The following is a 13,637-nucleotide window of genomic DNA, read 5'->3' as shown; positions in this document are numbered from 1 at the left end:
TTATAATTCATCACAGGCACTTGGAAGATAAAGGAGTTTGCACTGTTTGGGGCAGGCTGACAGGCTCCTTAGCGGACAGCTGCTGACAACGATGTCAAAAATATAAATAGTTTCATCTTAAGAAAACAAACAAGAGAGGATTAAACATTGCCTTTCGAGATCATCTGTCCCACACCAGCCCAGAAGAGGCAATGATGTCTCAGTACAAACTCTTACCACTACAGCACCCTGACAGTGCAGCAGGTGTAGGAGCCTTCCAGGGCAGCTGGCAGGAAGCCCAGTTACCCCGGCGCTGCACAGTTGGGGACCATTATCCATGGACAAGAGAATCTGTTTTGCTGTTTACTGGCATTTGAGTGCTCTCAAAATAGATACAGTAGCTGGCTTAAGGCTGCCAAGAGGTAGTGCACAGAACGGAATAGGCCGGAACACTCTTAGCTGAGGCCAGTGCTCTGCGAAGCCATGACCGCATCTTGATTCTGCTTTGAGACACCAAGTACTCGATTGTGAACCCCTTCTGTTCCTCTCAAATTTGAGAGTATTCCAGTTCAGTGATGCTGATTCAAAACCAGAGTAGCCACAAAACACAATAACAACACAGGAACTCTTCCTCGGCAGCAGAAGAGCTCAGAGGAAAGTCAGCTTTTCTTCCACGTGCATTTACTCCTTTTCCCAAAGCTGGGCACTCCCCCTGCTGCCTCCAAACTGGCCTCAAAAGCAAGAGAACCACAAAAACATTGAAATTTCCTTCTACAGCATCAGGGTCATTCTGCTTGCGTGCAGGGTGTGTCACAAGGCTGGAGGAGAGAGACTTCCCTGCATATTGACCAGCCAGTTCCTCTGCTTCTGGGAGGGCTATTCCTCCCAGTCCATTTTTGTTTCAATCTGCCCCATGTTGGATACAATGATTGGAGGCATTAGGAAAGCTATCAAAAACTACATGGGCCTCATTCAATCTGTGCTACTCCCCTGAAGCACATGGGGTTTCAACGAGCACAAATGTGGCACAGAAAAGGGAGAAAAAGGCCCTTTCCCAAACAGCAGCAGCAGCTGCCTTTGGGTCTTCATGTCAGACTTCTGAGGGGAGCTTTGCTCTTGATCCCCTGAAATCTTTTGGTTTGCAGAGCCAACAGTTTGACGTGTGCACCTTTGTCTGAACTCTGCTGCAACTGAAAAACTGAGTAAGTCAGAACCAAACTGCTCATTCTAGCAACAGTTCTTTGGGATTTGTGTTTTTCAGAAACTGCAAGTGAAAGAGAGCGAAATGAAGGGCACCAAAGGAACAAATCTGACATGTAACAAGATAGTCAGATAAAAGAGCCCAAAGTGTCTCCAGGTCCTCTTGTCTGGATCTCAGCTCGGACTGGCCCATCCTTCAGCTCCAGTCTGAATTGGAGTGTTTTAGAGTGTCACTGGCAGCCCCCAAACCTCCTGCTAACACAGCACGAGGACAGCGGGACCCATTGGTCATTTTGGGTTTTACATCACTAATGCCTGTGCTGTTGCTGTCCCTGATCAATATTGTTTAGCTCCCGCAACTGCATCTGTACTGGCGCCACTCACTAACTTTTTCCTGATTTTGGCTGGTTTTGGAAGACTGCGAAGAGAGTCCCTTATGGTAACACACAAAGGACCCTCTTTAAAGCAGGGGAAGGTAATGTCTGGCCCCTACCTGCCCTTCCTGCTGCCCCTCACTAAGCAGACATTAGGCCAAGCCACACAAATGCAATCCCTGCCCCCCAACCTCACGATAGAAGCCCTTTTGCCATCCTGGGCCAGATGCTCTGGAGCTGAGTGTCCGCTGGGCTCCCACCAGCAGGAAGGCAGGATGCACCTCCAGAACTCCTTCCTGATGTTATAGGTAAATGAACCAAATCAAAATTTAGCAGCAAAATTTATTGTAAGATTTATGTAAAGTGCAGATAAGCAAATCAGCGCGCTGGGTGGCCTGGAGAGACCCCTGCTCTCCACCGGCCCACAAGCGCAATACAAATAAACAGTTACTTTTATACTCTTTTCAACCCCCTCCCATAGTCACTTGTTAGCTCTTGGTTGGGCTTGGGTTCATGGGCTTCGTTCTGGTTGGTTCTGTTGCAGGCCCATTTTGATTGCCAGGGACTTTCCATCAGTATCTTTAATTAACTCAATGTCCTTGGAGTTGGGTATGAATTATGGTGTCCAGATGTTCTCCTTGGCTCTTCTTTATCATTTTCATCCTTGACCCTCTGATCCTCGTTCTATTCTTCTTTTCTAATAAGTACACTTAAACAATATTTTTAGAAAAGCAGGATATGGTATACCTGCTCAGTAAAACAAGATACTTTATCTTTGCCAACTAGGTATGGAACTGCCAGTTGCAGGACAGTCAACTTATAATAGTAACACAGCAATTAACTATTCTGCAGCTTGCAACTCCCTAGTCCCAACCAAGCATTAGCTATAATATACAGAAAATACAATATATATTTTGACAAGTAAATTTTACCATTGCTTACTTATTACACTGAGATGCCCAGCTCACACCCCGGGAGCCTGTGCCCAGGGGCTGCTGAGGAGAGGGAGGACTCCTGCAGCAGGGCTCACAAGGGCCCCGCTGCAGGCACTGCTGAGCACAGCTCCCAGGCAGCTGGCACCGTTGGGAAAACATACTTAGGACAGGGCAAAACGCCACAGAGCAGTGAGGGGTGAGGGGAAAAAGTGTGAGAAGCAGCTCCACAACACCAAGGCCAGGGGAGGAGGAGGAGGAGGAAGATGATGTGCTGTAGGCACCAGAGCAGAGTCCTCTGCAGCCCATGGGGTGACCATGTGGAGCAGGGGAATGGTGTGAGGAGGAAGGAGCAGCAGAGACAACCTGCCATGGACTGACCACAATCCCACTTCCCAGTGCCATGGGGAGGGGAGGCAGAGGAGTTGGGGATGAAGGAGTGAAACCGAGCCTGGGAGAAGGAGGAGGTGGGAAGGTGTCTTAATTTGTCTTTGTTTCTCACTAGCCAAACCTATTTTAACTAGCAATAAATTAATTCTCCCCCAGGAGGTCTGTTTTGTCCAGTACAGTAATTGCTAAGTGATCTCTCTGTCTTTATCTGGGCTCACCAGGATTTTAATCTTAGTTTCCCTCCCTGCCTTGTTGAGGAGGGGAGTGAGAGCAGTGGGGTAGGTGCCCTGCATCTGTTTGGGGAGACCTTCACAAGGTAAAATGGTGGGAGCCATCACTGGCGTTGGGATTCAGAGACAGAGAACCATGAGTAAAGCAGGACTTGGGATCAGGGTGCTGAAACTAAGGAAAGCTAAGGCTGCTGCTAGGATCATCCCCAGTGTAACCCTTAGGCTTGGGAATCAGTGTGTCCCATGGTATTAGTGTCAGCCTAAGGACAGGACTGTGTTCCAAAAGGAGGGCTTTGAAACACACAGTAAAAGCAAGGCTCAAATGAGGCAGCAGAGGTGACATGAAGGCTGTTACATGGACCTTCTCAATAGCCTCTAGCCAGAGGCTTCAGCATGTCCCATGGTTTAAATCTCTGCCTAGGTTTAGGATTAGACTTCATGTATTTGGAGTCAAATTCTGACGTGAAAAATCCCTAATGAGTTCCCTAGAGCTTCATCTGCTTTTCTTCATGTCAAATTTGGATCATTAACTGGGGAAAAAAACATGCTTGTAGCAAAAAGACAAAACAAAGACAGCAGATCCTAACAAATATCAAGAGCAAAGGAAGAAGCAACATTTTCTCTATGTGCAGTCACTCCTTCTTTTCCCAAACCACAGCACTCCCCGCTCCTGTATCCAAACTGCCCTCAAAAGCAAGAGGTGAAAATGACTGCAGGCAAATGACACACTGCTGTCTGGTTCCAAGGATGCATCTGATGTACACTTTGATATAGTGTTCTTCAAAGAGGAACAACATTGACTTATGGCTGAGCTTTGCAAAAAAAGGCTTGCTGTGGAGCTGTTTCAGAGACATGAGACTCATGCAGAAAGGAGCTCATTCAATTGTGAAAGCAACAAACAGCAGCATCTTTTTGTTATAGAAAAGGCTCCACACTCCAGTTCTGCTTCTCAGCTGGATATTTTGCCAGGGAACCTTTTTCACCCTACAGTTTACTTGAGATTTTGGGAGACTAAAGCAACCCAAAGTGCCACCATATTGATCAAGGCATTACCACATTCTCAGCTTCACAGAATGTCTGCTGAGGGCCATCAGCTGCAGTGCTCCAAAACCTCTCCGAGGCTGTGGGCTCAGAACAGTTACAGCCTGACTCGTGCCTCTAATGGGGGGGACTGCCAGCTTCCTAAAAAGCCCAAATGCTTTTTAGCATTTAGCCTGGACAGCTCCTACTTATAGGCAACAAATATATTGTTGTTTATAGATGTGAATTGCACTCAACACATTTGAAATTGGAATACAAAGCCAATGCACGTTTGTGTTGCAGAGGTTTGTTCTCTTCTGCCAAGGAGGGTGGAGAGAACTCTACCCTGAAAACAGAACCAAACCTCATGAAAGGGGGATTATAAATAAGCCTAATCCTCTAATCATCACCTTCAGTTACACCTGGGCAGAGCGATATGCAAAGCAACCAGGATAATTTGATCGGTAATTTATCTCCCTCATATCCTTACAAGGAAAGTAGAACAATTATCCTGTCGAGCAGCTTACCTGTAAACCTCCAGAAGAGAGGCAGAGACTGCATCTCTTTCCAGACTTGCAGTCTCATGTCTTTCCCTGAAAGCACTTCTCCATAAAGCCAGTTCTCACTTTTACCTATAGCAAGAAAATATGTTTGCCAGAAGCACAGGATTCCACTGCAGGATCTCACCTGCAGCTCCTGTAAACTTACAGTTAAAATTCACTTATTTTCCAGAAGATAAGGATGAAATTACAGGAGGAATTAAGGAAGGAGGATGAAAACAAATCAAAATAGCACAGATTTAGCAGTCCTTACTGGACTGATTGATGTTTGTTGGAGGAGACCAGAGAAATCAGAAAAGAAGGTACAAAAAGATATAATAAAAAACACAAAACTGCACTTTTCTGGATGCTACTGAGGGACTTAGAGCAAAGCAGCCTGAATATCCAAAGAACTATCCACTCCAATAAGCCACCATGAAGTGGGTTAGTGCTCAACAGGAGACTAATGCAGGAGACAATGCTCAGAGGTCACCACTTCTGGGATGATCCAGCAGTTAGAGCACTCACTGGGCCTCAGGAGACTTTGTCCCTGAGCTCCAGGGACACTGTTAGGCCAGTCATTAAGGATAAGTATATTGGAAAATACTGAGGTGCCTAACTCATTCGTTTCAGCAGGAGTTGTGGGCCCAAGCCCGTCTTCAAATCCTGGTCTGAGTCTCTCCTTGGCTCAGACTCCATCCCCCTTTATGAAATGCAAGGTGACAATGTCTTTACACCCTGTAAAGAAAAACACATCAAAGTGACAGTCGGGCTCTTTCCATCATGGAGCCATGAACATGGCAAAGGGACAGTCCCACATAACACACCACGGCCCTGCAAATCCAGGCATTCCCATTGCCTTCCCTTTGAATCACAGGCCAGTGCTGTTGATAAACCCACCGAGTGCTCTGTCCCACTCACTCCCTACTAACATTTTAGGCACTGGGGGACAAAATGCAAGGAGTTTTGCCTCACAGGCAGTGGTTTGCTCTGGAGTAGATGTAACAACATCTCTTCACTGAGCTGGATTTAGGGCAAACCCCCAACCACACACAGCAGATTTTGAGTCCCTAGGCAAGGGAAAATGAAGAACAAATTAAATGCTCACTGCAAGCAGTTCACCAAACAAAAGAACAATAATAGTGTTTTTCTGTGATTCTTTTCATTTCTCCCAGCATAACTACACATCTTCTGGATACAATCTGTTTCTTTGCCAGGGCTTCAGCATTCTCCCCTGAATTAATGATGCTGGAAAATCTCCACTTTTCATAGACTCTGATAGTCTCTGCTGAGCAGCAGAAGGCTGCACAATACTTGCTTATGCAATGACTGGTCCTGTGCCAGGAATAATAGCCTGTCTACCAGGAACAAACAACTCACACACAAACCCAAAATACTTTTCTCATTAAATGGCTGAATTAAGTGGCATAAAAACCACTCCAAACCTACTACTCATACTGCACACTAATGTCAGCCTCCATAATGAGTTAAATAATCCCACACCCTATTCTTTGAGGAACAGTTAGCATGAGCAGGGCAGGGTGGCACTTCCTTATTCATCACCTTCAAAGTACTGTTGACCCTATCAAAAACTATTATTACAGGTCCAGGCAACAACAGGACATCCAAAGCAGTTAAAATGCAGCTTGATCTGGAAAGTGCCTTTGTCAGGATGGCAACATCAAAGAACCTTTCCTCCATTTTGACCCTTGGCTGAGAAATAAACAACTAAATCATTGACACTTTCTCATTGGCCTCAGAATTCCACCCCCTGCTTCCTTACCAAATCATTGCGCCACTGGGATGTCAGCCTTCCATCCTTGCTCACCTTTTACTGGCAAGAGGAAATGGGACACCTCTATTTTACAAGAAAACTCACTGTGAAGCTCAAGTGGCAAAGAGATACAGACTGAACAGTTATGCTGACAACCAGTACTAGAAACTCACATTTCCTACTCCATTCTGCCCTTCCAGAAGAGGCAGAGGTTTTCTGAAGGGCACTGAAAAATGAACTTAGGATCAAATATAAGTTAGAAATACCTGGAGAGGAGCACTGCACATGTAGGGGATGAAAGCACCTGATCAGTGAGGAAAGGTCCTACAATTCTGTGCAAAGCAATTTTTTCAGGTGATACCTTCTCTAACCATTTACCTCTTCTCTGCTGTTATTCCCTGGTTTTGAACCAGAACACAAGTTTGGTTTTGACTCTGGAAGACTGGGCGAAACTACCCACGCTTCTCCACGCACCATTTTGCACGGCTGCAGTGTAGGTTGTCTGTGTTACATGAGTCCTTCAAAGGCATCTACACTGATGTTATGGAAGGGGCAAGTTCATGACAAAGCTCTAGGCCAGTACTTGTCTCTCTCTGTTAAAAAAAGGAAGCTACAGAGAGCCCTGGACCCACTGAACAGGAAGAGATTTACAAGCCCACACACAAAGGCAATGGCAAAGAATGAAAAGAAATGCTGCAATCTGTGACCAAAAAAAAGGATGTCAAATAAGTGCAGATGTTAAAAACAGACAGCTGCATCTCTCCCTGGTCCCAGAGAACAGATTGCTTAAGTTACTGAAGCGAGGAATCTACACAATCTGCCTAAGTGCACACACCCTATTATGGAAGTACCAGGGAAACAAACAGCATCAACAGCTGGAATAACCCAGCTGTGGACAAAGCCAGCACTCTGGGAACACTGAAGAAGAAAGAAAATAAGCGGAGTACTTTCGTGCTAGAGTTTGTAATAGCACTGAGTTTACGGTTTTTATAGCAGGGACCACATTTCTTGCATTTTTTCCCTCCAGAGGGTTCTGGTTTCTCGAGCTTCATTCTCTTCCCGACAGAGCCATCTAGTGGGTGAGACCTCGCTTGTCAGAAGGAAATTTTGATTTATCACATTCTAAGTGTAACACACACATCACAGGAAGGATCTTCAAAGCAGCCTGTAACAAACTACTGTTCCGGTTAGTCTAGCCAGAAATTGTGATACGTTTGTCTTGGCCGGGACTTAAATTCCTACAAGTGTGAAATTTAAAAAATTCTAACACTAAATTCACAGTATCTTTCTTTACAGTTTATCCTAGACTCAGCCTCAACCTGAAGTCATAGTGCAAAGCCTTTTGTTTATGCAAAATCCAGTATTTTCTTCAAAGCTGATACGGATTAGAGATGTTACATGTTTTAAATAAAGTTTAAAATCTAAGGCAAAAAAAGTTTTCAGAAAAACTCTTCTGGTTGGGAAATAAATAGTTTCCTTGCTGTGTGCTCAGTGGACAGTCACAAATACAGAGGGTGATATAGCAGCATCTCTGTTACTCTCTGAAACAGTTGCTCTCTGAAATTTGTGGCTGTCCCCTGCCCTCAGAGCTGCTAAAAGCCACATCCACTGTTTCAGAGAGGACAGAATGGCACCTCGGCATTGCATGGGAAGGACAAAGAGGGACTTTAAAACAGGTGAGCCAGTCATCATTAGTGGAAACAGTCCCCAACAAACCTGCCACTGCCAGGCAGCTTTAATTTGCTCAAATAGCATTTAACCATTATTCTCTTTAGGGTTCCCCTGGGTGTTTCAAAGCCTTTTGTCATTCCAGTAGCTGCCTGCAGCCAAAACATGGTGCGATTTTCCCCTGCCCTCTGCAAAAGCTTCCACCTATCCTTCAGGACAGACTACAGGCTATTTAACAGTCAGGAGGAAACAGTGAGACACAAAGCCAATGGGCCAGATTTGAAGCCTTGCCAGAATGCTGAATCTCTTCCAAAAAATACTTTTAGTCAAGTCCCCCCATCTATGGCTTACTTCCTTTTCCACATATTAATAGTTCTTTTTGGAGGCTTTACAGAAAAAGGAAGCAGAGCTCTGAGGGCTGGGAAGTACCCAATAGTCCCAGCATGAAAAGATACTGCAATCCTCCCTGTTAGTCTCCTTGAGAGGCTACAGGGAGACCCAATAGAAGCCAGACCCAAAGGAGTTCTGGCAAAGGGATTCCTCTGCTCAAACTGCAAGTAGTGTCATGTGTCTCCTGTTACTGAACAAGGTAAGGGTAACTTCCTTTGTCCCTCACTGTACATCAGCCATGGCCAGGATAACACCCTTTCAGCAGAACAGCTTGACAGCCCTCAACAGGCACACTCTCCATCCTACACCAGGTTATATTTAGGACAATTAACTGTACTAACCAAGCTCAGGTTTCTACTGGGTCCTTGCTTTCCAAGAGAAGTCAGCTCTAGCTGCTGAAGCAGCATCCTATAAAATCTTGCAGCAGGTACAATTCAAGTTACACAGAAAGTAAACTAGTCTCATATCAGTCCATGTCTGCCTGCTAACACAGTGCAACTCCACTGTACAAAATTACAACACAATCATAACCCTGGTTATTAAAAGCAGCAAAACCCAGTTAAAAGACTGCAAATGAAAGACATTTCAAACAGCTATACTGCTGCTCTTGTATACCACCATACAGCAACAAAGGCAGAGGTGTCAGCAGAAATATCTGTTCTTACCAAACCATTTACAGAAATCCCAGGCACTAGCCTGGGATACCACAGACAGTCCAATTCTTACCATGAAGCTCATGGTGCAGCTACAGAATGGAATTCTTTTCTCCTCTGTGTGTTAAAAAATGTCAGTCTTAGCGGGCATCTAGTACAGAGACTCAAAACAGACTCAAGCTTCATGTTAAGATAGTCTTTCTCAAAAGTCTTGCAACATCCAGAAGCTTCTACCTGGGCATGGGGAAGAAATTCTGTGACAATGTCTTCTCTCCACAGTAAAAGCTAGAATCATTAGCTGTTAAAGAACTGCCAACAGAATGAAGAGTTATTACTACCAGTGATTAGAAAGGTTGTAGTTTGCACACAGACCAGGGCAGTCTCACACAGAGTGAAATGACCTGATCAACAGGTATCGCTCATGATCCTCTCCTGAGTGACAGCTGATTTGAAGAATGACACAGTTCCACAAGGAAGGGTTTAGTATCATTACTAAAGCCTCAAATTGCTCATTTTAAGTTGGAAATACCATCTTCAGGAAAGCATTACTGCTACACAAACGTGACTCACATGCCACGTTTTGAAGCAGGGCTTTGTGAAAACCGTCTTGTCTTTTGGACACATTCCCATGAGGCATAAGATGACACCACAATGCTTTTTTAATTTAAGCTTCAACACATGCTAAGGAGGTTTCCGATGCAAATATTTAGGATCACTACTACCCAGAAGAACAAGTAGCAGGGTTTTTCCTAGTGGTTTGAGACCAAATACAGCTTTATTTACACACAATTCAACAAATCAATACATTAGTTCAACTTTCCTCTCTGCACACAAGGGAGAGTCTTCACAGCATCAGAGCAGAAAAGCATGACTAGCTCTTTCCTGCGTGTGCAGACTCATAGCTGATTGTATGCAAGTATGTGATTAGATACAGAAGTGTTACATTTAAACATTTCAACCATTTAACTCAGTAAGAACAACCACACTACACTTTCAGCAGAATAAAATTAAGTTAGAACTACATTTGGCTTCCTCCAGATCAGCTGATTATCTACATGACTGTGTAGAGATGTTAAGACCAAGAGCTGAAGGTGCTGATGAGTTTTGTTCAAAACGTAAACATTTTTATGGAGTTGTGTTTAATGGATAATCATTTGTAAGACTTTCCCCATACACCTGCACTGCCTTTCAAATTTACAAAACGTTTCAAATTTATCCTGGAAAATGCCCATTTTATATTCTGTCTTCCCAGACAGAGGGAAAAACTGCTGAGAGAGTTAGATTTTTTCACTGAAAGGATAGACTCAGGTTATCAAAATTGTGTTCCTAATGAAAAATTCTCCCCGTATTCAAAGACAAAACTAAGAAATGCAAGAATACAAGCTCAATATACAGATCTGAATGGACCATTGTATGTCCATATAAAGCAAAAGAATGCAGTGCTTTGCTTTGCTTCTCAGGAAGCTGCCTCTATTTTGCTCTGTTTTCCATAAATGTAGCTGCTAATAAGACTTTAAAGTGTATGACTTAGAAATTCTTCATTAAGGACGCCTTCTAATTCTTTTGAGAATAAGTGACAACAGGACTAAACAAGAAAAAGGAAAAATAATGATCTTTAAAAGTCAACGCATCACACAAAGTGGTCAAACCTAAAGTTCACTATTCTCCAGGCAAAGCTGGCTTAAGTTTGAAATTAACCTACAGTGTGTTTGCCCAAGAATTGCCCTGTAATGCAAGAGCAGACAAGTTTTTGTCAGAAACATTTATTAAACAAAACTGAAACCAATGCACACACAGTCAAGTTAACACCCCTAATAAAAAAAGCATGTCTGTCAAGACCAAAATTATCTTCGCTTCTGGAAGATGTTGCCACGGCCCATCCCACGGCCTCTTCCTCTTGCAGCCACTGAAGAAATAAAACATCAGAGATGACATGAGTTTGACATACCTGCATATTTATCTCAACAGCTGACAAGCAAAACCTAAACAACAAAGTCTCTTGCTCAGAAGGAAGGAAAACGGGCTGCCCTAAGACACTCAGAAAGTGATGTGACAGCAAGAAGCTTTCTGTGTGAAGAACCAGAACTAATGGTCCCACTCTGGCTCTTTAGAAGAGCTGCAGTGAATATTCATACATCTCGTTTTCCTTCTAAGCTGATACACAAATTTGTGCAGCCCAAGAGATTTAAAACTCCACACTCTTCCAAGGTTTTGCAACAGAACTCAGTATGTTTCAGCAGATGTTGCCCCCCATGTAACCTTACTGCATTTGCTAATGTTAACCAGAGACTTTGTGGCACATGATTGTTACTCAGTCTTGTTATAACTGGATTGCTCCCCTGAGAAAGGTACAAATGAGGGTGAGCTACAGAAAGGCTAATAATTACAGCTTCCCAGCAGTGTAAGTACCATCTTTATAACTGAAATTGCTTTCCCACAAAAGCTTAACAAGAAAACCTGAATCCTTCCCTAAGTATTCCAAACAGCTGGTGGCCACAATTGCTGGAAAACAGAAAACTAAGTTTAACAGAAAGCCTCTGTTTGACAAGACCACTCAATACCTCTGAATTATTGCAGCATCAATATAACACATTCAGGTAATTGGACAATTTGTCTTGCTTCCCACCATAAGACAAAGCACACAAAAAACCACTGTATGAATCAGTAATCTTTCCTTTTCTTACAGCCTACATCTTCTCAGTGCTAGAGATGAGTTTTCCAGTTCTACAGAAGAATAGGGGAGGGACCACGAACAAACTGTACGCACCTTGAGCTTTGAGAATAGCTGCTTTTCCTCGCCCAGCTCCAGAACCCTGGTTTTTGTTCTTCATGCTCTTCAGCATAGGAGCATTTTTCAACATGTCTGGTAAGATGAGAAACCGTATCTTGCTACCCCTGATGTACACCTGTTCGAGCTGTGCCACTCTGCCATCTCTGTATGTCACTGTTATGTTGGACATCTGGAAGGTAAAAACCAGTCAGTGCTGCTCACACAGGGCTCAGCTGTGACACGAGGTATCCACGGTCATTCAAACTCCAGGCCTGCTGCCCAAGACTTTGGCTTTCTCTCCATTTTACAAATTAGTTTTATCAGCTTTGTTACTTTTGTTTTCTCATATTCAATCAGGTTTAATAAAGCTGCTCTAGTCCTAACTATTAAAAAAGCATTTTGATTGCAGCAGTGACTTGGTAAATGCAGTAAATAAGCTTCAGTTTCTTAAATCAAGGTTTATTTATTCTTACGCTCAGTGGCTTTTAATAAAGAACTTCAGAAAAATATTGTCCTCAAAACAGAATCTTAAATCCTTCATCTTACTGACAGGAATGCCCAAGCTGACTCTAGAACTGGAAAGAATAAACTCTGGCCTCTTTGGAACACTCTGTAATGCTGAATCCATTTCACTATGGTTAAGTAGCAGCAGTACAGTTTTCTAAAAGCAACAGCCTTTTAATCGGGCTATCAGCCTTCCCAGGCCTAGATCAGCCAGCCTTCCCTCCATCCCTGTGGGACCTGTATACCTGACAATTCATGTTGTCCTCAGCTTCAATAAGTTTGCCTCGGTAAACTTCTCCTGTGTTGGTCTCACAGGTGACGATGTGGCCCTCGGCCTCATGCAGGACCTTGATTGGCACCCCAATCGACATGACTGCAGTGCTGTGGCTCTACTCCTGACACAAGAAGAAAACAAAAGCCGTTATGACAAAGAAAGTCGTAGACAAGGCTTCACCTACACAATGCAGGATCTTCCCCAGTGTACAGCACCGATTTTCTCACTTGTCCAAACACACCGTATGCTTTGACTGTGCATCAATAAAACTCCTCTAGGGAGGTGCCCATGGAAGGAAAGACTTTAAACACCAGAAGCCTATCTTTCCCAAGTCTCTTCCGACGTAGGAAAATCACTTTTAAGCATCAGACAACGAACCACTGGTATCGCCAGGTGCGCCTCAACGGGAACAGCCTCAGGTGCATCCCATATCGGCACAACCAGACTGAGGGGCTGTGAGAGCCCCCTGGGGACCGCATCGCCCGAGTACCGAGCCGGGCCGTGAGGGAGCCCAGCCTAGCCCACCCGCCCACCCACCCACCCACCTACCCACACACACACCGCCGCCCCGGCCCGGCCCCCTCAGGCCCGCGGGCCGCAGGGGATGCGGAGCCGCTCGGGCGCGTCCCCACAGCGCCCGGGGGACGAGGAGGCCCCGGGGACACGCCGGGGTCGCCGCCCGGGGCCGCCCCGCCGCCCTCCCCGCACTCACCGCCCGCCGCTCCGCTCCGCCCGCGCTCTCCCCTAATGGCCTCCGCCGCCTCCCGCCCTGCTCCGCGCGCCGGAACCGGAACGCGGCGCTGGGGGCGGCCCCGTCCCGCCCGGCCCCGTCCCGTCCTCTCCCGCTCGGGGCCGCCCCGCGGTGCCCGTGCCCGCGGAGGGGCTGCGCCCCCCGCCCGCCGTGTCATGCCCCTGCCCGCCCGCGCACCCCCTCACTGCC

At 45.3% G+C, this 13,637-nt stretch overlaps 1 protein-coding gene across 2 annotated transcripts in view; it reads right to left on the bottom strand.

The window, feature by feature from the left end:
• Window positions 1-9,892: 9,892 nt before the first annotated feature.
• Window positions 9,893-13,637, bottom strand: part of SNRPD3 (small nuclear ribonucleoprotein D3 polypeptide) — a 4,523-nt gene continuing 778 nt past the window's right edge. Inside the window, exons 1-4 of one of the 2 annotated variants that reach the window (XM_027661710.1) lie at window positions 13,410-13,474; window positions 12,669-12,818; window positions 11,917-12,109; window positions 9,893-11,055 (exon numbers count right to left, since the gene is read on the bottom strand). In XM_027661710.1, coding sequence (XP_027517511.1) covers window positions 10,994-11,055; window positions 11,917-12,109; window positions 12,669-12,794 — 381 coding nt within the window. In that variant the 5' untranslated portion in view covers window positions 12,795-12,818; window positions 13,410-13,474 and the 3' untranslated portion in view covers window positions 9,893-10,993. Of the gene's footprint in view, window positions 11,056-11,916; window positions 12,110-12,668; window positions 12,819-13,409; window positions 13,475-13,637 lie in introns of those variants that run through there. The other variant, XM_027661711.1, reaches the window with a different exon arrangement.

The sequence above is a fragment of the Corapipo altera genome, unplaced genomic scaffold (genome assembly GCF_003945725.1).
Source record: "Corapipo altera isolate COAL_440 unplaced genomic scaffold, ASM394572v1 150, whole genome shotgun sequence".
Classification (NCBI taxonomy): Eukaryota; Metazoa; Chordata; class Aves; order Passeriformes; family Pipridae; genus Corapipo; species Corapipo altera.
Note: the sequence above shows the minus strand (reverse complement) of the source record. Positions and strands in the feature narration are given on the sequence as shown.